General features: G+C 35.7%; 1 protein-coding gene across 15 annotated transcripts in view; it reads right to left on the bottom strand.

Moving 5' to 3' along the window:
* The window catches only part of PHF21A (PHD finger protein 21A), a 161,005-nt gene that overhangs the window by 112,363 nt on the left and 21,926 nt on the right, over positions 1–26,716 (bottom strand). For 6 of the 15 annotated variants that reach the window (XM_023756672.1, XM_023756667.1, XM_023756671.1 and 3 more), the window contains exons 2-5: positions 20,197–20,237; positions 12,706–12,849; positions 7,740–7,772; positions 3,892–3,978 (exon numbers count right to left, since the gene is read on the bottom strand). In XM_023756672.1, coding sequence (XP_023612440.1) covers positions 3,892–3,978; positions 7,740–7,772; positions 12,706–12,759 — 174 coding nt within the window. In that variant the 5' untranslated portion in view covers positions 12,760–12,849; positions 20,197–20,237. Of the gene's footprint in view, positions 1–3,891; positions 3,979–7,739; positions 7,773–12,705; positions 12,850–14,367; positions 14,410–18,724; positions 18,837–20,196; positions 20,238–26,716 lie in introns of all 15 variants that reach the window. The other 9 variants (XM_006092004.3, XM_006092009.3, XM_023756670.1 and 6 more) reach the window with 5 other exon arrangements.

The raw sequence follows: 26,716 nt of genomic DNA, 5'->3' as shown, positions 1-26,716 counted from the left end.
GAATGGCAGGGCAACAGAATAGGAGGAGCCTGGGTTCCCTGAAACTGTGGCACCACTACCACCAGCATAGTCCACCTACAGAACTTTTACATGAGAGAGAAATAAAATTCTACCTTGTTTAGGCCATTTTCAGTTTGAGTTTTTAGTCATTCAAAGCTGAACCTAATCCTAAATGGGATAGCTATAAAGGAAAAGTGAAAGGTTCAAGGAGAGATTATAATAGAAACAGTTGATTTTAACATGAGGATGGGGTTTCAGAGACAGGTCTTCTGAGGAAGTAACTAAGCTGCTACCTGATGCCTGGCCAGAGAGCACCAGGAGAAGGAAGGTAGGGGTGGGGAGCAAACTGTGAATTCAAGGAAGGGGAAATAAAAAATGCAACTACTATGGCTTAAGCCTGAATCACCACAGGATCAAGCAACATACTTTGGGATGTTAAGATTGCTTCTACAATGCACTAAAATGAAAGCAAACTACTAAAGCAACTAAGTGCTGTGCCCCCAGTATCAGCATCTGTACCCTGACAAGCAAAAGACCACATATGCATGTCAAAAATGAGGAGGGAGGAATGCAGAATGAAAATAAACTATGTTAAAGAAATTAATAATTGCTTTCACACTTCAGTATTAATAGTATTTAAAATAGCTGGATTTTCAGCCCTAACTGGTTTGGCTCAGTGGATAGAGTGTCAGCCTTCGGACTCAAGGGTCCCAGGTTCGATTCCGGTCAAGGGCATGTGCCTTGGTTGCGGGCACGTCCCCAGTGGGGGGTGTGCAGGAGGCAGCTGATCGATGTTTCTAACTCTCTATCCCTATCCCTTCCTCTCTGTAAAAAAAAATCAATAAAATATTTTTTTTAAAAATAAAAAATAAATAAAATAGCTGGATTTTCTGATTAGAGAGGTTAATATTTCACGAGGAGAATGTCATTAGACTTTTAAATGCTAACTATTCCTGATACAGGCAAGAGTTCAGTGTTAATTATTTTTATTATTTCTTGTCTATTTCTAGTTATAAAGGAAACATTTATTGTGGAGAATTTAGCAAATGTATATAAGAATATAAAGAAAAAATAAACTACCTGTAAATTCATCACCTTCCAACAACATATGCTGACACTGTTTTTATACACATTTACACTTGTATACACATATATACCTACAACACACACAAAAACAGGACTGTAATGCATGTGAAGTTGCATGTGCTTTTCAATTATTTTACCATGAGCACTTCCCAATGTCACAAAAACATTTCTGAAACCATGAGAGTGATTATATAACATATACTTTCTGTAGCCAATCAAATCTAGGGATTTCCTAAGTTAAAAACTGTCAACCTGACCCCGTGGGTCAAAAGTTGACTTCAAAATCTGCCATGGAAAATTTCTATTCAGAGACCTCAAGTTCCAGTTGGAAAGCACTGGAACTTTCTAACTAAGAATTCAATAAAATTCACTAAGTTTTAGCCATGAAGGATGTTCCCTAAAGACCATATTTTTCCAAATAAAGGGTCCCATTTCATAATGTCTTGAGAAAGAAATTGAATAAGTATCAAAGATTGCAGGAGCAATAACAAATAAAAACAAATAAGTGCTTACTGTAAGAATTAATGGCTATCTGCAAATTTTGTTTTTTAATAAAGCAAAGTAAGAGAATGTATGCATCTATTGTATAATTGAATTTTCAAGTGGAATAGAAAATATTATAGAAAAATGCATATAGAAAAAGAATGGAAACAAATAATGACAAAGGGTTAATCAGTGTTAATTCTGGAATATGACATTCTTTGAAGTATTCTGTATTTACATTTTTTCTCACAACCAAAATATTAATGTTAAATTAAAATAATAGTCATGCAAGTAAGGTAATTTAGATTTTAGTTATTAAAGTTGAAGGAAAATCATTAAGTTTTCCCAGAGGCTAAGTGGATCTTGTGAGGAAAAAAGACACACAAAAAGCTGGGCATTCAGCATTAACAGTTTGTTCTAAAATAATACTATTTTAAACTAAATATCAATGTTTCATGTTGGAAATAAGTCTGCAGAAGGACCCGCTTTTGAACTTTACAGCTGTGTTTCCTCAAGTACTATCCTACCTAACAATGGTACATTCCCTGTTCTATCAAAAAGGCTGTTTAAATAGTTAAGCAAATAAAACTGCAAGATTGCATTTCAGTTTCTGACTCTAGTTCTCTTTACTGACACTAGACCCATTTTTAAAAATTCTAGTTTCTAAAATCCAAATTTAGTTCAGATGACAGAATTTACCACTTGATGAAATACCTTACTGAACATAAATGGTTACAATTTTCTATTAAGCTAGACCCCTAATAGAAAAAAATTAAAGAATAAAAAGTTACAGAAATAAAGCAAATCTTTGTATCAATGCTCACAAACAAAAACTTAAGATAAATGTACTTATTTATAATTGCCCCATTTTCCTCAAATGTAGCCTTAGGTTAACTTTGTGACAACAGACCCCATCCTTACTCCACTAATCAGTTCTCAGCTGGAACACGTGAATTTTTCAGCAAATGACTCATTCATTGGCATCTTGTCAAACTAACGCTGAAACTATAGGAGGCTCAGCACTAACACAATTCTAAAGCTAGAACGCTCACTAAAACACATCATTTTGACTTCAGAGAACTGACTCACTATCAGAGTCAAATATATACTAATAAACTCTGTTTATATTTTTCCTTAAAACTTGTTCTCTACCATGCCATCTTCTCCCAATTTGAGTGTGGCAATTTCCTAATCCAAAACACCTCTAGTTTCTGGAGAAGACAAGATGGGGAAACATAGTAGCTTAAAACAGGAAGGGGGGAAAAAAAGCAGTTGTTCACTCAGCTGGAAAAATATTCTATTCTGAAACAGCAACAACTCATAACTATTCCACATAGTTCTCAAGATTTATTTTTCTCCTCACACACTGTAACAGAATACAATTACAAAAAAATCTCCAGAAATAAATTACTCTCAACGCCTTTATTTCACTAAAGTTTAAAAAACAACATAAAATCAATTACTGAGAACTATTCAGTCAAAAATCTTCAATGAGATATCACTAGCATTAACTATCAGTTGCAAATCAACTAATCATTTTGGTTCACACGTTCACCTCCTCCAAAATAGAAAACTGCTCCTTTTAATCAGAGGAAGGGTGGAGGAGGAACAAGAAAACAATGATTTGTCAGATTACCACAGACATTTACTTATAGCTCTATCAATTGTCACACTCCACCTGGTGGCAGGAGCTGCCTGAATTGGTGAAGTGGAGGTCATTATACAAGAAATTCCAAAACATGCTTTCCAGATTGAAAAAGCAAGATGCTCTTCTCTTGCTCTATATAAAATAAATCTAACAAGGTTTAATCAAAGTTTTTTCACGTCAATATCTAATACAGATTAACATAAAGGTATAACAAAAATCAGAATGGGAGACCTGTATTTACTAGTAGAGTAATCTGTTTACAATCATTATCTCCATGTTAGTTAAATGTTATTTCAAGTCTTCAGAACAGTAACAAGCATATCCAGCAGCTATCACGTACTCCCACTAACTTTCTTTACCCTTTTCCTCTATGGGTAAAGTATAGAGTTTAATTAACACAGTTAACAGCAGCTTGCCACACCGCTTTTCGATATTTACCAGGAACATATATCCATGGGATACTCTAGAGACTGATTTCAACCAAAAATAAAAATAGATAAACAGATCTCAAACAAAATTAAAACTGAGTCTGGCTGCCCACACTTATTTTCACACATGAGGAAAAATAGCAGTTCTCCTAGAAGCCTCAAGCAGACATATCTTTAGAACACAATGTTAAAAATACGCGCCTCCCGCAGCCCCCCGCCACACACACACACTCCTTTTTCCCCTACCTGTTTCTCACTCAAAGCTGTGATTTTGGCTTGGAGTTCATGAAGCTGTTTCTTTAAATCAGCATTCTGATTGGAAAGAAAAAATATCTGTGAGAAAGATATTTCATTTGTTAACAGAATAGTAGCAAGAAGACTTTATGCATATTGCATTACAAATGATGAAGCAAACTTAAGCATTTTAGCCAATCAAATTCATCATGCATTAAATTGTAGTCACATTACCACTACCTAATGCATAGATCCTAAATGTAGGCTCCTAACACTAGAACCTGGGCAGCTCCTTTGCAATTGCTTTAAATTATAAGAGGTTTTATAGTTTAGCATATGTAAAATAGTACACCTTTCTACTAAAAATATTGTTATTCTTTGACGGAAAACCCAAAGCTCCACTAATCAGACAAAAACAGGAAAATGGAAGTTGTAAGTATCTTTGCCTTGCCTCTCCCTTATTTAGTAGAGTGCATTTGTTATTTTAGCCTAGATTTGAAAAGCTGTCAGTGCCACAAATGCCTTGACACTATATCATTCAAATGAACACAGCGACTACCAGGGCATTCTCTCAGTTTTCAAATTCTAGGATTCAAAAAAGAATACTATTTTAGATGAGATACACTGAATATGCTTGCGTTTTACTCAAGTGAAACAAAAAAAATCCAAGATTTAAAAAGCAAGATTAATGCTTAATATTGGATAGCCTACTAGCAGATTGAACACCACCCCAATGAGATCACTTTTTCTTCATCATCTCACATGCAATTCTTTCCATTAGCCCTGCCTGGTCTTCTATCAGGTTGGGGCACACATCCTTCCTCTCATGATTACGACACGTGGTCTTTTTTAAATAAGAATGTGTGTGTGTGTGCGTGCGTGTGTGTGTGTGTGTGTATATATCTATATCTATCTATATATAGATCCTATATAATAAAAGGCCAGCCACCATAAGTGTAACAACCAGAACAACCAGAAACCAGAACCACCATGGCCCCTTGCTGGGCTGGCTCCGCCCCGCCCCCAAGCAAGCGGTTAGGGGCGATCAGGCAGGCAGGTAGAGTGGTTAGGGGTGATCAGGTAGGCAGGCCAGCGGTTAGGGGTGATCAGGTAGGCAGGTGGCCCCTCCCTGGGCTGGCCCCACCCTCCAGCAAGCAGTTAGGGGTGATCAGGCAGGCAGGCAGAGTGGTTAGGGGTGATCAGGTAGGCAGGCCAGTGGTTAGCGGTGATCAGGTAGGCAGATGCCCCCTCACAGGGCTGACCCCGCCCCCCAGCAAGCATTTAGGAGTGATAAGGTAGGCAGCAAGTGGTTAAGGGTGATCAGGTAGGCAGATGGTCCCTCGCAGGGCTGGCCCCATCCCCCAGCAAAGGAAAAGTGAGGCCCAGGCCACCGGCGGCGACTCTGTGGCAGGTGTGCGGCCAGCCAGTGATCGCCCTGCAGAGGGAGGCCCAGGCCATCCAAGCCATCGCACCCCACGCCTGTCGCCTGCAGAGGGAGGCCACTGGTGGCAGGGGGAGGGGGAGACAGCGCTGCACAGATGGCAAGCAGTGGCAGCAGCAGGGGTGGGGCCAACTGCCTGCAGCCGGGGAAGGAAAGCCGTGATAGACCCTGATCTCAGGCCAGGCCTAGGGGTCCCAGATGGTGAGAGGGTGCAGGCTGGGCTGAGGGACTCCCCCCGAGTGCACAAATTTTTGTGCACCGGGCCCCTAGTATGAATGTATGTATGTATGTATGTATATATGTGTGTGTGTGTTTGTGTGTGTGTGTGTGTGTGTGTGTGTGTATGAAAAAAAAATATATATATAAATAAATAAATATAAATATACTAGAGGACCAGTGCACGACATTTGTGCACTGGAGGGGGGGGTGTATCCCTCAGCCTGGCCTGCACCCTCTCACAGTCCGGGAACCCTTGGGGGATGTCCGACTAATGGCTTAGGACTGCTCGGATATCCTTAGTGCTGCCGCGGAGGTGGGAGAGGCTCCCGCCACCGCTGCTGTGCTCATCAGTTGTGAGCCCGGCTTCTGGCTGAGTGGCGCTCCCCCAGTGGGAGCACACTGACCACCAGGGGGCAGCTCCTGCATTAAGTGTCTGCCCCTTGGTGGTCAGTGCGCATCGTAGTGACCAGTTGTTCCCCCATTCGGTCAATTTGCATATTAGCCTTTTATTATATAGGACACACACACACACATATACACACACACACACACACACACACTAGAGGCCTGATGCACAAAATTTGTGCAAGAGTAGGCCTTCGCAGCTGTGGTGGCTGCCTGGATCCCTTCCTCGCAGCCGTGCAGCTACCTGGATCCCTCGCAGCCACGGCTGCAGCCCCGGCTTCGTCTGGAAGGTTGCCCGGAAGGATGTCTGGTCTAATTAGCATATTATGCTTTTATTATTATAGATTATTATAGATATATAATGAAATCACCCACAAGATTGCCCAACAACTTACTGCTCCCTCAGATTTTTTGCATTAAGACTGCTGTTACCTGGCCACCAGCTCTATGGGAAATGCTAATGATTTCTAATAATATTTCAGTTGCTGATAATAAAGGTTACCATATTAAATATAAAAGAATCTATTAATCTAAGGTCTACATCCTGGTTCCCTAAATCTAATTTAAATAATATCTTTTAAAAATAAATAAACATGGAGAAGCTTCTCAAAGTTCAAATGTCAAATAGAAATTAAGTGTGGGCTATCAATGGATTGTGTTAAAGCACTGGGTACAAAATTTTTTAAATGACTATTATTCCTACTTCCAAAAATCAATCTGTCCCAGTACCATTCCTCAATTCAAGAATTTATTTTACTTAAATTTACAATGAGGCATATATGGTATGTTAACAAGCTAAAGATGTATACACATACATCTGAGTACCCATCAATGGGTTTAGTTGTTTCGTGACCAGATTATGAGTCAACAAATACAAGGGAGAAATCCTAAGAGAGTCTGTACTCTCCACACTTATGACCTGTTGTCTAAGGCTGCAAAAGAGACATTGCCTGAAAAATAAATACAATCATGAAAGACAAGATAACATTCTAGGAAGATTTCTCTTCAGGGATAGAGAATAAAATGTCTAAATCAAAAACTCCTATGAGAGCCCAGCTGGCATAGCTCATTGATTGAGCATCAACCTATGAACCAGGAGGTCATGGGTTCAATTCCCAGTCAGGGCACATGCCTGGGTTGTGGGCTCGATTCCCATTGTGGGGTTTGCAGGAGGCAGCCAATCAATGATTCTCTCCCATCATTGAGGTTTCTCTTTCTCTCTCCCTTCTTCTCTAAAATCAATAAAAAAAATATTTTTTTAAAACTCATATGAGAATTTTTAAAAAAATTAACACTTGCTGGATTAAGGGCTCTTTCAAAAATTTAAAAAAAAAATGCTTTTTAAAACGTATTCTAAAATTCTTACCCTGAATATAGTGTGATTAAATATTTAAATGTTCTGTACTATATCTCTACTATAAACTCTGAGAAAATAAGAATGGTTCTGGGTTTTACTCCATACTTGTGAGATTATAGAAAGCCTCACAAACTGATTTTGAGTAAGTGGGCTTATAGAAATGAAATTTAAACTCTCAACTTTCCCCCCAAAATACTCAAAGCAATTAACACAAAAGCAACTAACAGTAACAAAGATGAAATGATATCTATATTATAAGATAATAACTGGATTTTTGTAAACCCTTAAAACATAAGACCAATATGCTAATATAATTGCTGTGAGAGATAAGATAGTTTTTAAAAACTTATGTACTGGTCTATATTTTAGTATTTTTATGATCACTTTGCTTTACATTATTTTAATTTAAAAATTAAATGAATTAAAATAGTATTTTACCTGTGGATCCTGTTTCATTTGAGCAACCAGTTTCTGGTAATAAAGAGAAAAAGAGCCATCAGTCTTCCATATTAACTCACTATGGCAAATCAGGTTTGGCCCCCCCAAATATAGAGTTTTATGATTCACACACACACAAAAATGAGCAATACCACAATCAGAACAAAAAGCTTCTGTGATCTATATAAAAGATTAATAAGACACTCCTCTTAATATAGGGGGGAGGGGGAATAATCAAACTACCACTTTATATTTGAAATGAAATGCTCCTGCTTTTTAACAAATCTGAAAATGGGATGAGGGTGGGGAGTGGAGTTTAAAAGGCAATTTAAACAAGCTGTATGCTCCATAAGCCAAACATCTCTTTAAAATGTTGTCATTGGGTAGAGTCCTAAATAAGGCCTACAAAGAAGCTGCTCCCATACAGAACAGGCCTGTCCGTATACAGCAAAGTGCAGAGGCGCCCAGTGTCAGATCTGACTTTGCCACTGTCTTCTCCATGCGGGGGGGCGGGCGGATGGGATGGGATGTACTCAGTAGGGCAATGAGGCTCAGTATTTGAGAGTAAAGAAGTGAAGGAACAATAATGCAAAACTCTACCTACCTGGGTTCCTCTGGGAAAGAGAGTACTACCAGAATATTGAATGAGAAAGACCTTTACTAAGGAAAACAGAAGTCCAAACAAATGAAAAACAAAGAAAATTGGATGCTGTCTGATCTAACCCAATTTCTAAAAGCATCACTGTCCAAAGATAACCATAACCAGTGAGAGAAGAACCTGAAAGATAAAGGTATATCAGAAAGCTGATTCCTAAAAGTTATCTGGAAATAAGCTATTCCCCAAGTGAATCCATATAACTAAAAATCTGTCCCTCTTTTGGGTAACAAGGCACTTTTAAATTTTGTTAGTCATAAAATAAAATCTAATATGTACTATATACTTATCTACCTTCTTACATTTAAAACTGTTAGCTTTGTGGCCCCATCAATGTGACTCAATGGCTGAGCGTCGATCCATGAATCAGGAGGTCATGGTTCCATTCCAGGTCAGGGCATATACCCGGGTTGTGGGCTCGATCCCCAGTAGGGGGCGTGCAGGAGGCAGCCAATCAATGATTCTCTCTCAGCATTGATGTTTCTCTCTCTCTCTCTCTCCCCGTCCTTTTCGCTCTCTGAAATTAATTTAAAAAATATTTTTAAAAACCTGTCAGCTTTTATTGTATAATCTTCAGTAAATGACTTCTAACATTTATTCTAGTTGGTCAAAAGCCTTACTTCACATGCTGAGCTACATTCTAGAAAGTTGAAGTTGCCAACCATGTGACCTCCAAATACACAAGGTATGTATGTTACTATACATGTTACTTCACATGTGACAATAGTAACTCTTGTGTATCCTGGTCTTAATAACAAAATAGTAATAACACACATTCCAAGAGCTCAGTGAAATTGAACAGCAAGGCTTTTATACATATGCATTTTTACTAACACCGCTTAAAGGCTGACCACACTCTTCAATTTGGTTTTCCTTTCGATTTGATTACCACAGAGTTGACAACTATACTAAAATTGCCTTTTTAAAGCTAAAACGGATTTTCTTCCACGACACTAGAATTTAAAAGCTGACTGATAACCACACTAAGTCTCCACCTCTGAGGAAATAACTTATCTATCTGTAAGCAGTCAAGCTGCATTTTACATCATCAGAGGCAGGACTGAACATGCTGGGCAACTTAACTAGACCATCCAAATTCCTAGTGACTCTAAGCTGACACTGTGTTATCAAACTTAGGTTACTTTCTAAAGGACTTGTATGCATGCTTATAAGCATAACCAATGGACACAAGACACTGGGGGTTAGGGGAAGCCAGGGGAAGGCCAAGCGGGGGGGGAAAAAGGAGACATATGTACTACTCTTTGTAATATTTTAAGCAATAAGACAAAATTTAAAAGAGAATATAATTTTTCATGAGGATATACTTTATACCAAGGGCTGGCAAACTACAGCCCACAGGCAAATCTGGCCACCCACCTGTTTTTGTAAATAAAGTTTTACATGGGACACAGCCATCCCATTCATTTATATGTTGTCTATGGCTGCTTTGTCTGTACAGCAGCAGAGCAGAGTAGTTGCGACAGAAACCATAAGTGACTTACAAAGTATAAAATATATTCATTTACTATCTGGCCCTTTACAGAAAATATTGCTAACTTCTGCTTTATACTCTTCTGTTCCATGTAGAGTAAATATTCTGAAAGTTTAAATATGGCTTTTATCAATTCTGCATAAGAATCATCAAAAAGGCAATTTCTCAAAAAAGGATGAGATGCCCATCACAAGCCATTATTATTTAAACATTTATCCAACATCAAACATGTGCACATTGCTACTTTTAAACTGTCTCCCTACCCATAAAAAACAAAAATGTATTTCTGTGACACAATACCAGGTAGTTTCATAACATACTTTCTATCCAGTAAGCTCAATCTCAGTTCTAACTTCATCCCATAACTAGAAATGCACCAAGGGGTGAATTATGTCCCAGCTTAAGAGCCAGTGCCTACTTTGGTGTCATTCCAGGCATCCCTGAACTTGTCATGATTGGTGATCATGCAGGTTACCACATATCTCATCAGAACAACAAAATCCAATTTACAAACAAGGCATGTCACTTGGATTTATTTATAAAACTTAATTTTTTTTAAAAAGAGAAAAGTAAAAGTAAAAAAAAACAGAAAAGTATTCTAAATGTAATTGGAATAAAAATATAGAGTGTATATGTTAAAATACTATCAATAAATGTTTATTATTACAAAAACAAAATGTATAATAAAGGATGAATATAAATGCTATTAACTTTATGCTAAAAATAAATATATAACATAGATAGTTAATGTGAATATTAAGATAGTGTTTGGGATAACTTTCTGAAGAATTTTATATCCCTTTTGAGTCAACAAATGTAATTTTAAAATGTAAATTAAATTTTAAAACAAAATTAAGCATTATATTTTTTCATAATTATTTTCATAAAATTAGTATGCTTGAGTTAAAACATGAAACAAAATAATATTTTAAAACTCTACTTAATTTTTAGTAATTTAGTTCAATTTAGGTCATGAGTCTTTCATGAAAATCTTATTGGGATTTGTTCAGATCTTGTGAGGATGAACTAAAAGCAGAATATTAACTTTGTCATCATAAAATTTCTTGAGAGGAGGAATATTTCCAAAAATCACATACAACCTCATTATATTATCTCTGATGCATGCAACTTTCAGATTGATTACTGTTTTCTAGAAATTTATTCTACGAGGATGTCAGCTTCGAACAAATTGTGAACTTAACTGTCATCATTTGCCATACAGCCAAATTGGGTATCAGTACACCTCTATGTTAAAAAAGTTCTGTCCAGCACAGCCAGCGTGGTTCAGTGGTTCAGCGTCGACCTATGAACCAGGGTTCGATTCCTAGTCTGGGCATATGCCCAGGTTGCAGACTCAATCCCCAGTGTGGGGGGTGCAGGAGGCAGTCAATCAATGATTCTCTTTCATCACTAATGTTTCTTTCTCTCTCCCTTCCTCTGAAATCAATAAAACAATATATTTTTAAAAAATACTTTTGTCCTGGAAAAGACAAGCTTGTTTTTGTAAACAAATTTTTATTCTCCTCCATTAGTAACAGAAGCAAAGCCAAATAAAACAAAATATGCTTATTTTATTATAAACTAAATTGAAATAGATAACTTATTTATTACATACTAAATTTCTTAAAGTTACCATAAAAACAAAACACACTTCACACAGAGAAACCTGCCTGTACACAGCAAACTGTAACACTACTGCTGAGCAAGAGTTTATTTTAATAAGATCCAAAGTAGCAGAACATACAGACTTAAGGTAAAAAGTATGTGTGTGTTTGTGTCTATATATATACATGTATAGATTATATATACTTTTGAAGCTTTCCTATAAATTCTCTTCCATTAATTCTGAGCAACTTGCAAATTCAGTAGTTACCAAAAGCCCAAGGTGTTCTTCCAACAATTTCAGAAATTAACTTACATTAGACTAGTCAGATAAAACAAAGGAAAACATACCTAAGAACAAACACCTTTAAAAAACATTTCCTTTCTCCTATTCCAACACTCCAAACATTCAAAAGTATTTAATTCATCGTCATTTATCACTTTTTATTAACCAAACATTACATATGTGTATGTCTTAAACCTAGTACCACATTCAGATAATGTATAGAATACAGAAAGATATAAAACAGTGATATTCTGTTTATACAAAAATGTTAATGATTTAGTTATTTAAGGATAGCTTTTTATATTAGTTAGTTATATTAAATAAAATATTCTATATACTTAATGTATAAATTATATTTAGTAGACAATGTATTTTATTAAAATTATTGTCATATAAATATAATCAGATATATTTTTAAATTTCCATATTTTAATGGTTTAGCCTAAGTACCTGAGGTAAAATGTAAGAATTGTGAAATTTAAACATCTGTGAAAGTAATCACATTTTCTTTACTAATGACTAGAATAGAGGTATAAAAGTAAATGAGTAAAAACTTTGATATACATGGTAGTCAAGTCAAACATGTCTCATTTAAAATATACAAGTCATAAGTCACATGAACAAAGTCCCTCAGATTAACAAAAAAAAAAATCACCCCAGAAAAAAATTCTTTTTTAATGCCTTTGGTATATAAAAAAATATTTGTGGTTCATTTCTGTATAAAGGAAATCAGGAATATTTCACTGAAGTTCTTAAAAGTATTATCAATGAGTTTATTGAGTAGTGATAAAAAGCAAATGGCATGACTGTTGGGCAATAACTGTGTGAAAGATGATTAACAATTTGTACTAAAAATCAGAGATGGGCCTGTTTACTCATCTTAACCATTACTTAATAACATGATGTGGAATAAGACAATAATGCAACATACCTGGTGAACCTGAATTTCCACTTTAAGAGCTTCCTGTAGAGTCTGCAACTCCATCCTCCACCTTCTCCACTTTCTCTTATGTCTGCTAATTCTATAGTTTCTTCAGCCTCCGTTTAAAATAACAAACTCCTCTTCTCACTGCAGCTGCAGAGATCAATCAATGTTTTGGATCATTATGTTAGGTATTAAGGAAATATTCATGTTAAATACAATACATTTATAATAGTTGAAAAATATTTGATTCTCTAGTACAGGACAAGAAATTTCCCAAACAGATTTCTTTTCAAAACGCGTACTTTTGTAGTGAATTGATAAAAAAACTTTCTGGGTTTTATTATTTGAACATTCCTCTACACTACAGAACACTTCAAAGAAGAAAGGGGAAAATCAGTGTTTAACCTGGTCATGCAAACAGCTTTGCACCTACTACGTGCTCAGTACCATACTACACACTAAATTCTGAGGATACAGAGCTCAACAAGACCCCCTCTGCCCTAAAAGAGTTGGGAATTTAGAGGGGGAGACTACAACCATCCAAGACTCACTTCACATTCTGTCTTTAGAAAGACACATAACAACAGGGTCATGCATTTTTAAACATCACAAAGAGGGAACTGGAAAGTTAAGGATCTCTCAGAGGTTACAGAGGGCCAAAGTACTTTCATTTGGATGAACTTATACTGTATTTTAAAAATTTTTTTAAACTGAAAATGGGAAAACTTCACTGAAGTTTACACTCAACAAATTAATACTTTACACAAAGACAAGGCAATGTAACTATGTTTCCCACAAAGTTATAAAAGCAGTATTAAAAATAAATCTATTGTGCACAACAGATGAGGTGGTCTAGCAATGGAACAGACGTTTCCAGCTTTACAACGAACACTATCTTCTTTTCAAGGCTGAGTGCATCTCTTTGGCTATGTGCATAACTGCACGTGGAGAAATGTCAAAAGTCTAGATGTATATATGAGAATCTTCCTATCCTGCTCCGCTCCTCACTACTGCAATTTAAATTAACTCAGTGGCTAAGTTCTCTTTTAATATTTTTTCTTTTTTCTTGCATGTAGCTTTTGACATGATTTTAGGTACTCTCCCAAAGCAAAGTTTGCTTCTGTCTGAATAAATTTAAACTTTTCGTCTTTGTACTTATAAAACTTGTAGTTAGGGCAACTTTTCAGCATTCTTAAAAACAGAGAAGGGAACAATCAGGAGGCTAAAATAAGCTTTACTCCCTAAACCAAGTCAATGAGATTCATAATCTTTACACTTTTTATAAATTATTTATCTATGGACAAAGTCCATTGTAAACCTACATTTTCTTAAAACTTTTTTAAAACCTGATTTGACAGTTATAATAAAATCATTAACTATAGACTATATAGTTGTCAATATTAGTTTTTATTATATTTGCTTAACCTCACTAGGCTTAAAACATCAATACTGACAATCTCTCCCCTAGGGCTTATACATTGCTTTGTAGCATAAAAATACTCTAACTTAAAATAACAATAAATTTCAAAAGTGTAAAATTCCTTCAAACTCACTTGTGGAGGCTTGAAAAGGATTATTGTACAATAATATTATCAACCAAAAATTTTATAAAGATGATATGTTTAGGGGATATAATTTGGAAAAGAAGATATACTTTGATGAACAAACCTGGGCTTTTCAGCTACTTATTATCTTAGAAAATCTTTGGAACTATAATAAATAAATAAACAAAAAAACATAAGAATCATTAAGTTACTGACTTAGACCAAGGTTTTTGTTATGTAAGTTTACATTACATACAAACTCACATGTTAAAACTACACAGCCATTTCCATTTTAAATGCTAAAATAATCTCTCTACTAAAATTCTTGACTTACATACTCAAGTTCTTCCTGAAAACAGTACTTAAATTAGTTTTAATTTTACAGAAAATGTATCAAAAAGTGATCACAATATTTGTCAAATTAAAAATCATCTTGAAGTTAAAGGGGTATTTTCAACAATAGAAAGGCCATATTTTATTTTATTGGTAGTTAACATATAATGTCATAGCTCAACTCAACTCATACAAACAGCAAGTTAAAAACATGGAGAACTTAGAATATAAACAACAAAGAGTTAACATATTTTACAGGTAGTATGCTCACAAATTAATTTTTAAAAACTAAAAAAGCAATTCACTAAAGAAGAAATAACAACGATCAACAAACATGAAAAACACCCACCTTCAATAGTCATTGAAGTGTACATCTTAAGAAGATAAGTTTTGTCTATCAAACTGACAAAGACTTATAAAATAGTAATACCATGAGTGTTCTAGAGTTTGGGTCAGGTGGCACTTTCATAATTTGCCATTGGTTATCTCTGGTTGGGGGTAGTACTAAGGGTTATTTACTTTCTTATTTTCAGAGTATAAAAATTTCAAATTTTTCTATATTTTGCTATTTAAAAATATGCACTTATTTTTAAATAACAAAAAATTAACTGAGTAATGATAGATAAAGCATCAGAAACTTTTATACTGAGGAAATAAAATGTTCAGAAAACGAAGAAGTAAAACATGGAGGCTCTAAATGTCAGAGTGCCTGGCAGGATAAGAAGCCTGCAGCTCACGTTACTGAGGAGCTGACAGCTTTTACTTCTTTCATCAGATTGTTGTCTACTTATTAGAGATCCACAGACACACATTTTATTTGTCAAGAACTCTAAAGGCTAATTACTCATTTTATTTCAAAATAAAACATTTAAAAGAAGGGTTAAAAAGGTAGTGACCTGTTATAGAGAAAAATTTATGGGGGATTAGAAGATATATTTGATATCCTTCTTCAAAAGGGCTCGTTGTGGATAGCAATTTTAAGAGATTGGTCTCTGCCTAAATGAACAAATTATATACACATATTTATAGCTTACAAAAACAATGCAAGCACATGTTGAATCCTTCTTAAAAATATTTTGGGGGCTTAGACAACTCATGCAGCCGTCATGTGAAGATCATTTGGGGACATTTTATAACATCATAAAGAGGGTATGATTTTGTTAAATCTGAAAAAGATGATTTATCATACTTTGACCAACTCTAATAAGTTCTAAATAACAAATAAGTTGTAGGTACAAATAAACAGCTTCACAAAATAATAAGAGACACATTTTATTGAAGTACAATGCCTTTCACCACCCAACAGCTCTAAATGCCACCATCAGAAAGGACAATTGCCTGGCACAAAATATCAACATTTGTTATCTTCAAAACTATACATATCAAACCACTGGGACACCTAATAGCCTCTCACCTTCAAATAATAAAAAAACCAAAAACATAGACAAATAAAAACTCCACCCACCAACCATTCAAAACAATAATCAAGTCTCACTGAGAAAGGCAGCTGTGATGTATGGAAAGAACACTGTCTGTCCCCAAAAACAAACAAAAAAACTGATTCCACTTACTCACCATGTAATCACTCTCAGCCTCAGGGTTTTTAAAATTTGTTTGTATGTTTGCTTATAAATCAGGAAAATGGGAACAGTACTGCCTACTTCATAAAAATGGTATGAGGTTTGAATAAGGTAAATACCATGTGAAAAGTCCTTTGTAAACTGTAAGGTCCTATGCTATTCCTAACACACTTAGTGCTTCTATTCAGGCACATAACTTTTTTATAAACGTCTCAACACATTAGATTGCTGAGAGGATAGTATGCTTTCCTATTTTTAAATTTTCTAAAAAAGCTGGCTAACATCAACAAATCGACAAACAAGTGCTGGCGAGGATGTGGAGAAAAAGGAACCCTCTTGCACTGCTGGTGGGAATGCAGACTGGTGCAGCCACTGTGGAAAACAGTATGGAATTTCCTCAAAAAATTAAAAATAAAACTTCCATTTGACCCAGTAATCCCACTTCTAGGAATATATCCCAAGAAAACAGAAACACCAATCAGAAAGGATATATGCACCCCTATGGTCATAGCAGCACAAATTACCATAGCTAAGATATGGAAACAGCCAAAGTGCCCATTAGCAGATGAGTGGACTAGAAAACTGTGGCACATCTACACAATGGAATACTATGCTGCTGTAGAAAAAAGGAGTTCTTACCATTTGCAATAGCATGGGTGGAACTGGAGAGCATTATGCTAAGCGAAATAAGCCAGTCAGAGAAAGATAAATATCACATGATCTCACTCATTTGTAGAATATAATGAACAACATAAACTGATGAACAAAAATAGAACCAGAGTCATAGAAGGATCGAATAGACTGACCAACCTATGAGGGAAGGTGGGAGGTGAGGGGGTAAGAGATCATCCAAAGGACTTGTATCCATGCATATGAGCATAACCAATAGACACAGACAGTAGGGGGGTGAGGGCATGTGCTGGGGAGTGGGGGCAGCCGGGGAGAGGTCAATGGGGGGGAAAGGAGACTTACATAATATTTTAAACAATAAAATTTTTTTTTTCAAAAAAGGGCTTTCCAACTATTTTTCTGGGTACAGTTCTGCTTGGAGATATGTGACTGCCAGGTCTTTCATTATGATTCTAATAAAGTTGTCATGCTGTAACTTTGAATTCACTGCTAAGAAACACTGCTCTGTTCCTGAACTGCTTATAAACCCTTTATCAATCAAAACTCCACTTGTCAACAAAGTTTCTTTAACTAACAGTAAGTCCATAATACATTGTGCCCCCAGACTGAATTCCCTAGAAACGGTTAGCTCTGTGTTCTCTATACTGTAGAATTACTTGGTGTAAGACTCCACTTTTGATCTATCATCTCAGAACAGTGTTTTGAGTAGGTATAATTTTTTTAAATATAAAAAGTAGAAAGTCTTGACAGATCAATGTATCCTTACTTGTCACATGCTTAATACTAGAATATCAGGTTTTAATTTGTGCAAAATACTATGTATCTAACATGTTAGGAGATAAAACAATAACTTTTAACTAATAGTGCTAAAAATTATCATGGATGCTAAAAATAATAAAATTATTTTAGTAATACTTATTGAAAACTAACATTTACTAACAGGAATCAATAAAAATGACATAAAAACCCAATGTGATATCTGTTATTGTTGTTTTTATGGTGGTAGCTCTTTGGTACCACTCCACAGGTCAACAACAAAAAAAATGCTCCTGCACAGAGCTGGACATCTTGATTTTAGAGGCTTCTGACAAGTTTACTATATTCAAATCCTGGTATTATACTGCTGACAAAAACCACTTCAACTAGTGAGATTGGTATTTCCTAACCATTAAGTTAAATTTCTACACCACACACACACACACACCCACACACACACACACACACACACACACCTAGATTTATGATGATCTGAATGTCTGAATGTGCTTGAGGAAAAAAATATACATTTTTCCCCATTTGTTTTTTTGGGAGGAGGAGGCCAGGTCTTCATTTAAAAAAAAAAAAAGTAATACTGACACAGATCATACCATTACAACCCAAGGGTGTGTGAGTGTTTTGAGTCAGGTCAAATCCCCACAGCACCCTCCTTCCCAGGTCTGGGGCAGTGTCCTGCACCTCTCCTTACCACCAGTGTTCATTCTAACATCCCGTTTCTACCTCAGCTTCCTGGGCCCAGGCCTAGCTGGCACACACACACACACTCTTCTATTTCCCACTTTTCTTTACAGAAATCAAGCATGTTTACTAAAATCATCCCAACTATACCCAATCAGAATGTTGATGTAAATTTAAAAATTCACAGAAATTCAAAATGAAGAAGGCTGGAGATCAGTGTATAAGAGCATAGTGACAATGAGGCTAAAATTTTAGAATTGGTTGCCACATTTACCAGAATACTATTTAATGACAAAAAAATAGTCCAGACAAGTGTGGCCAGAATCATATACATATTTGCTACACAAAGGTTAACACAGAGGATATGGCAGTCTTGGCATAACCAGTAAATACTTAATAGAAGTGGAAGATATGGGAGATAGATTTCAGATCAATTTAAGGAAGAGCTAAGGATTAGAGCTGTACAAAAAAGGAATGGGTTACCTTATGAGGTAGTGGGCTCCCTGTCATTAGAAGTATTCAAGAATGCTGCATATCATATCCCCCTCTTGGAGATTCACAATGCACATTAGCATATTAAAGGTTCTGAGAAGTCCTGCAGTAAAGAAACCTGTTTAACTTTAATGCAGCATTTCCTAAATTATTTGACTACAGAACATTTTCCTACCCCCACCCAACCTCAGTAATATTTATTCATTTCTGTGGAACTAGAGTTCCTCAGAATACATTAAAGAAAATAATGAGCTACATTTTTAAATAACTGTAATATTAAATATGTACCCGAATAACAATCTGTTAGGGATATAGGAAAAGAAATTGCCCCATTGGGTAAAAGGCTGGAAGAGAGGGCCTCTTAAGGTCCCTTTTCTAAGACTGTATGATTCTATCACATCTCAGAGTAAAGGGCGTTGGGGTCTTGATTATTTATTTAAAAAGATTCCGTGAGAGAAAGGCAAGTAAAATAAAAAGGAGTAAATGCAAGGTTAACTGGTTCAAATGCCTCCCTTTCATGTTCAAAGCCCAATCCCTACAAGGAAAGAAAGACACCTCAAGGACCCTAAATTATCAAAAAGAAGCCTTAACCAAATATCTACTCCACACATTAAGTTAATTACTATTTGAGAGAGAGAATTAAAACCAAAAAAATCAAAAAGGATAGCTTTGCATTAGGGGACTACCCTATTCCAGCTATCTTGTTTGAATGTAATTTTTTATTGTAATACATGCTCTCCAAATAAGGTTAATATTTGTTTGATCCTTAGTCACTAGACTGCCCTGAGCAATCTGTGATTCTGAATTAGACGTTCAGAGAAACAATTAAGTGTGATGATTTATAAGCTGTTAAAGTAGATTTTAAAGTAGATATTAGAGAAAAAAAATGTTTACCTATATGCCCCACACTGCTACATTTCTTTTTTTTTAATTTTTTCCTCTTTAAGAATTATACAAAACAACACACATTAAAAATGTAATATCTATCATGAAGCCAATCTAACATTAAGTTAAAGCTATATATAAATGCTTAAGAGTCACAAATTTCAAAGTCAAGGTTCCCATAGTTACATTAACCTGGCCATTTTGCACATATACTAAGGCCAGGAAATTTAACAGCATATTAAGTAATACAAAACACAATGGGAACCTTAACTTTTGAATTTCCTGACTTGTGAATTTTCAGCTCTAACCACTGCATTAAGGACATTTTTGACACAGGGGACCTTTACATTTTAACAGGTTATTGAATGCAGGAACATGCAAGCCTAGCAGTATTATTAGAAACACAAATGCATTTGAGATTTGGCTATACGAAATTAGACAAAAATTCACTTTCACTTGGTGCAAACAGCAAAGCCTCATTTCTGGGAAGAGAGCTTTTTTGCAAAAATTCACTGAACAGTTGAACTATTATCCAACTAGCATCAGGAACACCTTGCCTGCCTGGCAAAAGTACTTACCAATTTTGGGGAAACTGGCCCTCCTTCAGCACTCTTGCTCCCTATAACAGAAGGGGAAAATGAAATTAGATGACAAACACAGATTTATGACATGTCATCAAAAGCTGAAGACCTTAAGATCTCTATCTGATTTTAAGAAGAAAAAAACAAAACACACAAAAATCTCCAAAGTACTAAAACCCAAAAGAAAGGAAGAGACAGGTAGTTTTTACAGCAAGAAAGAATTCAAGGGCAGTTAAATCTCTAATTTTCCAGTTTTTTCACTTTTCCACACTTTTTTCAAGATAAGGAAAAGTTGACTTTCCTTTCCTAAGAGACACACAGAAATGAAATGCACCTCATGTAAACAACACACAAATATACTCTCATGCCCAACAAATGACCTTCACTGTTTGTTGTTTTATATTAACAAACTGAGCTAACATCATTGGCCCTTAGTTTGATCTACGTAAAAGGCCTTTTTTCAATTAATCTTGAAATGGACTTGTCTTCTATGAGGCTTTAAAATTCACAGCATTTTATATGTATAGCCATAATTTTAACTAAACTTTTCATTCACATTCTTAAAGTCTCACTGTTTTAGACTATAAACCATCTATATATATATAAAGGCCCAGCGACCGAACGGTGTAACGACCAGACAACCAGTCACTATGACACGCACTGACCACCAGGGTTCAGACACTCAACGCAGGAGCTGCCCCCTGGTGGTCAGTGCACTCGCACAGTGGGAGTGCCACTCGGCTGACCAGGATGAGCAGCACTCCTACAAGGGGCCAATCCCTGCAGGCTATGCCCCCCACCAGTGCACAAATCTGTGCACTGGGCCTCTCAGGTAATGTAAAAGTGACTTTCTCTATGCCACTTATTTAATCAATGGGAAAAAAGTCAGGGAAAAATAATCAAGGTTTTGGGATCCCAATCCAATGCTCAGTGATGCTTTTATCAATTGTGTTTTCAAAAGATTAATAAACTTCATTAAGTTGACTTCAAGGTGAGAAAAGTCAAGCCAGGCTATACTGTGTCCTTTTAACTCTTCCTGCCCCAAATTTTTCTCTCTCAAAAAAAATTAGGAAACACAAATTTAAACTTTCCCCCTAATATTTTAGTATTAAATTATTTAAACTCCACATACCATGCTCTACACCTACAAATACCCTCCTTATGCTTTAAACATAGCACGTTTGTTGACTGATGTCACTCCAATAATGGTCTCATTTCCTCAAGGGATATTTTAAGAAGTCTTCATGTCATTCAGATTATAAAATTTTTATTTAATCATATGCAGTCATATCAAACATATAGTAATTTAAAGGGCCTGAATTTGTGCAGTTAACATTCATTTCCAAAATGTTCCATCCTGCCTTTTCTTTAGTAGCAGTACTTTTTTAAAGTTCTCAAGTCCATATAAAATGGCAATTTCAATTACCAAAATTAGAAAAACTCTCAAACAAAAGAAAAATCATGCAAAAATCTATAGAATAATATGGTTATTAAAAAGTGGATTCTTAACAATTTTGAATTGTTAACAATGTGTGGTGATATATTAACTAAGTTTATTGTAATAATCATTTCACAATACATACATATATCAAATAATTATGTTGTATTTCTAAAACTAATACAATGTTATATGTCAATAATATCTTAGTTTTAAAGAGTAGATTCTTAACATTATGGATACCTACAGATTTTGTAGCACTTGAAATAGTACCATGCACATAGCAAATGCTCAGTAAATATTTGTTAAATGAATGAATTCACTGAGTGGACCCTTAACTCTCTGTTGCAGGTTTATTTTCTTGTTAGTTTTTTCATGCTGGGGATAATTTGTTATGCATCAATCCCCCCCAGCATTATTTGTCAATGAATGACTTTGGACAAAAACATTTAAGAATTATTACAATTTTAAAATATCATGAAAAGGAAAAGCCTGATAATTTGGACTAAATTTAAATTAGAACTTCTGTTCATAAAAAAAAAAAAAACCACACACACACAAAAAACAAAACAAAACATTAAGAGAATGAAAAAGCAAACCACAGAATTAGAGATGCTAATTCCAACACATATAATAACAATGGTTTATACTCAGAATATATAAATCATGTTTAAACTCAAAGTGATCAGACAGGATTGGGATGTTAACTATCACTTACATGGCATTTGAGAAAGTATTAAACTCTTCTGAAAAGTCATATTCAGTAAAAAGGCACCCTGGAGGCACACCTTACCTCCAGGGCATTTCTCTAAAAAGCAGCAGTCAATCCCAAATTGATAAAGAATTTTACCATGATGTCAACTGCTTGCAGAGTCGCACAGGAACAAATAGAGGTTAAGTGACTTACTCAAATGTCACACAGGTAGTTTGGTAGTCAAGCTGGAGAAAAGCTTATGGCCCCAAGATTCCTTTGACTGAACTGGCCTTTCCATTAGACTTCACTTCCTCTTAACCAGCAGCAGCAGTTATTCTTCTAACAAACAAACTACAATAAATAATGGCCAAATATTTTTTGAAAAGTCTACATATAATGTTTAAAGAAAAACCACATAAGTAAGCTATCTAGGGCAAGTTTTAAAGCCTGCAATCCTTTATGCCTGTGGGATCCCTGGGAATGGGCTTCAGAGACCTTTGCCAACTCCATGATACTATGTGCTAAATTCTGTATGTATGAAAATTCTGGAAAAAGGATTCACAGCTTTAAAAAGATTCCCAAAGAGGTTCAGATACCCCAACAGAGTAAATTATTTTTAGACTAGTGATTCTTAGACACTGCATCAGAACTACTAAAGTGTTTCCTCTGAAGACTGATTATTAATTGACTATTATTTGGAAATTGTTGAGAAAAAAAGAAAAGGAAATATTTTATTTCTATAATTTAATATGAGTAAATTAGCCGCAAAAAAGATTTATATATAAATTTTTACTTTTTGCACTATTGGTACAAAAAACCTATTTTAAGTCTGAAATGCAAGATTGATTTTTCTCTTGTTAAGCTGACTGAAAGTCCACTTAATTTGTTTCTCACATACAGTTCACACTTTTGGCTAAAGTAGTTCAAAATGTTCACATTTGCTCAAATTTTTAAAATATATATTTGTTCTTGAAAAATACATTCAAAATATGTAAGTTGAAATGAATGAAATTATTTTTGCTTTAGTCATATTAACTTGCTAACATAACTTTACATGAGTTTTTACAAACTTAAGATTATTCACCTCAGATCCTCACAGACAGATGCTTTACTTAGAAATGGTAAAGAAATTAATTATTCAGATTTCTGATCTGGTTGTAAAATTTAAAATATCAATAAATCAAAGGTATAGTAACTACTTATTATCTTTATATAATGTCTAAAACCTCTGTACATGAAGAATATACATTAAACAAACACATTTTGCAGAGAAAAATGAAATGTTCCATACTAGATCATGGGTTTTTTGTGGTTTTTTTAGATCATGTTTTTTTATTAATCCTTACCTGAGGACATTTTCCCATTGATTTTTAAGGAGAGTGGAAGAGAGAGGGAAAGATAGAGAGAAACATCGGTGTGTGAGAAACACATGGATTGGTTGGCTCCTGCATGAGCCCCAACCAGGGCCTGGGGCCAGGGAGGAGCCTGCGACAAGGTACATGCCCTTGACGGCAATGGAACCTGGTACCCTTTGGTCCGCAGGCCAATGCTCTATCCACTGAACAAACCCAGCTAGGGCCTAGATCATGTTTTAAATTAGGCTAAAATTCATCCCACTACAAATTTCAAATGATTAAGTTTACAGTGTATGCTCAATCACAAACTTTGGTAAAAGATTAGAACAGCACAGATAACTGTCATTCAAAGACACTTTAAAATGTCACCTTACACAGATTTGATCTCTTCTCTTTTTCTACTATAACAAGCTGATACACTAATTTTATATACAATAAGTTTTACTGCTTTTTATCAACCTAACTTCTAAACAGAAAGCATATTAAATTTGAAATAAATGTAAATGTAAATAAGTGCTCAGAAGAAAAAGCAGAATCCTGCCTAATGGGATTTAGTCCTTTAGGCCCCAATATCATAATCATCTCTCTTGCCCCCATCTCTCTTACTCTCTCGTGGACATCCCTCTCTCATTCCCCCCTTACTCTTATTCCCGCCCCCCCCCACTCTTAAGCATCATTTTTTCCCCTCATTACTGGGTCATTTTGTTTCTTCTATCTTTAATTTTTTATGTAAAAAGCCTTCCTTTACTCCATCTCTAGTCATTGTCCCATGTCTATACTCCCATTTATAGCAAAAACACCCTCAAGTGTTAACCACACTCACTGTTGTTTCCTAGTTCTCTGTTGAACCCACTCAGATAGGCCTTTTGCCTTCTTCCATTCTTGTTGAGATCACCAATGACCTCTCGGTTGCTAAATACAGTAGTAAAGTCTCAGCCCTTACCTCTTGTTCAATCAGTATTATTTAACCCAGTTGATAATTCCTAACTTCTTGAAACCTTTTCTACTCTTGATTCCCAGATCACTACTCACTCTTGATTTTCCTCCTAATCTCTCTGACCAGTCTTCTGGGTTTCTTTTCCTGGTCCCTTCTCATATCTTAAAACCTCAAAATGTTGAACTGCCCCAGGGTTCAGTTCTTGAAACTCTTCCCATTAGGTAATCGCACTCAGTCTTGTGGCTATAAAAGGATATGTGTACTGGTGACGGACACATTTTTATCTCCAGCCGAGACCTTTCCTTGAATTCCAAACTCATATACCAAATGCTCACTAAACACTTGCCAAAACTAAACTCTTGGCTACTTACCTCCCAACCTCCTCCTCAGAATCATCCTCATCACAATAAATGACAATTCTATCCCTTTGGGCCAAAACCTTAAATTTATCATTGACTCCCCCTTTTCCCACACCCTACATCTAATTCAAGAGCTAACCATCTTGTCTCTACCTTCAAAATATATAGACTGTGAACACCACTACCACCTCCTTGGTCCAAGACACCGTCATCTTTCCCCTAGATTATCCAATTGCCTCCTAACTAGCCACCCCTCTTCCCTCTTTGTCCCACTACTGTCTATTCTCTCAGCAGTCAGACGACCTTTTCAAAATCCAAGACAGATTTAGTTACTCCTTGGATCAAAATCCTCCAGTGCCTTCCCATCATACTCAGAGAAAATGTTGAAGTCCTTTACAATGGCCCACAAAGCTTTAAGCGATTTGGAATGCTGCCACTCTCAGACCTCATCTCCTTCCCTCTTTCCATTGCTCAATCAGCTGCAGCCACTCTGGCCTCTTTTCTGTACTTCAAAAACTCTAAATGAGTTTCCTTCTCAGGGGTTTTCCACTTGTTTTTCCCTCTTGCTGGAACACTCTTCCACCAAATACCTTCATGGCTCACTCCCTCAAAATCTTAAGAAAATCTACAGCAGCTGCAAGATTAGAAAGCTAAAATAAAGACTAAAACTGTCATCAGAATAGTTTTCCCTCCCCAAACTCAAACTTTGAGGATGATCTTTCCTATACCAAGAATACCCTTTTACTTTCTCTCAGCCTATCCAATCTCACCCCAGCCATCCGAGCCCAGATAAACACTCTGACCAATGGAGACCTTCCCTAACCATCCCACCTCCTAGTTCTCCCTTTCTTTGAATTCTTGAGATATTTATCATCTTTCTCATTCATCTTAGAATTTAATCATATACTGTCTCACGTCTCACAATGTAACTTATATGCCTTATCACCTTAACTGAATTACACACACACACACACACACACACACACACACACACACTAGAAATAATGCTTTGTACAAGTAGTTCTCAAACCTAGATCAGGATAAATCTAAAACTTAAAAAAATAGATTCACCAGGCCCTACCCTTAAGATTCTGAATTTTATTATGTCTGATTTGAAGCCCAGATATCTGTGTGTTTTTTAAGTTCAACCAGAAGATTCTAATAGGTAGACAGGATGCGGGACTACAGCCTTACAGTCCTCTATTTCCTTTAGTACCTAGGAAAGAAGGCTCTCAAATAGCCTAAAGCTAGGAAGGACACCCAGCGTACCAGATCCATATCATCATTTCACAGGGGAAGAACGGCTCAAGAAGTCTAGATGACTAGCCAAAAGCTACACATATAACAAGAGGCAAAGCCCAGCCTAACACCCAGATTTACTGCTCTCAATCTAGAAGTCTTCCCACTAGTCTGTGAATAAATAAATGAAAGTAATAAAAATCCACAATTCACAGATAAGTGTAGTAAACAGTGATTATCTAATACTTGACCAATAATTGCATTTTCCAAGCTCTAAGACAGTACACATTATTAGCTTCTACATGCTTGAAAAATGTGAGCAACATTAACTGACAAAAGACTTAAGAGGCCAGGGAGTAATTGTAGAAAGGCTCACAAATAAAAAATTGTTTTACTAAGTCCTCTTACAATATGTACAAAAACTTGTAAAATCATTTATTTTTATAAGTGAGGTATATTAGGAAGAAAGAACAAAAAGAAGAAATCTTGCTTTCA

Source organism: Myotis lucifugus, unplaced genomic scaffold (genome assembly GCF_000147115.1).
Source record: "Myotis lucifugus unplaced genomic scaffold, Myoluc2.0 scaffold_97, whole genome shotgun sequence".
Taxonomy (NCBI): domain Eukaryota; kingdom Metazoa; phylum Chordata; class Mammalia; order Chiroptera; family Vespertilionidae; genus Myotis; species Myotis lucifugus.
Note: the sequence above shows the minus strand (reverse complement) of the source record. Positions and strands in the feature narration are given on the sequence as shown.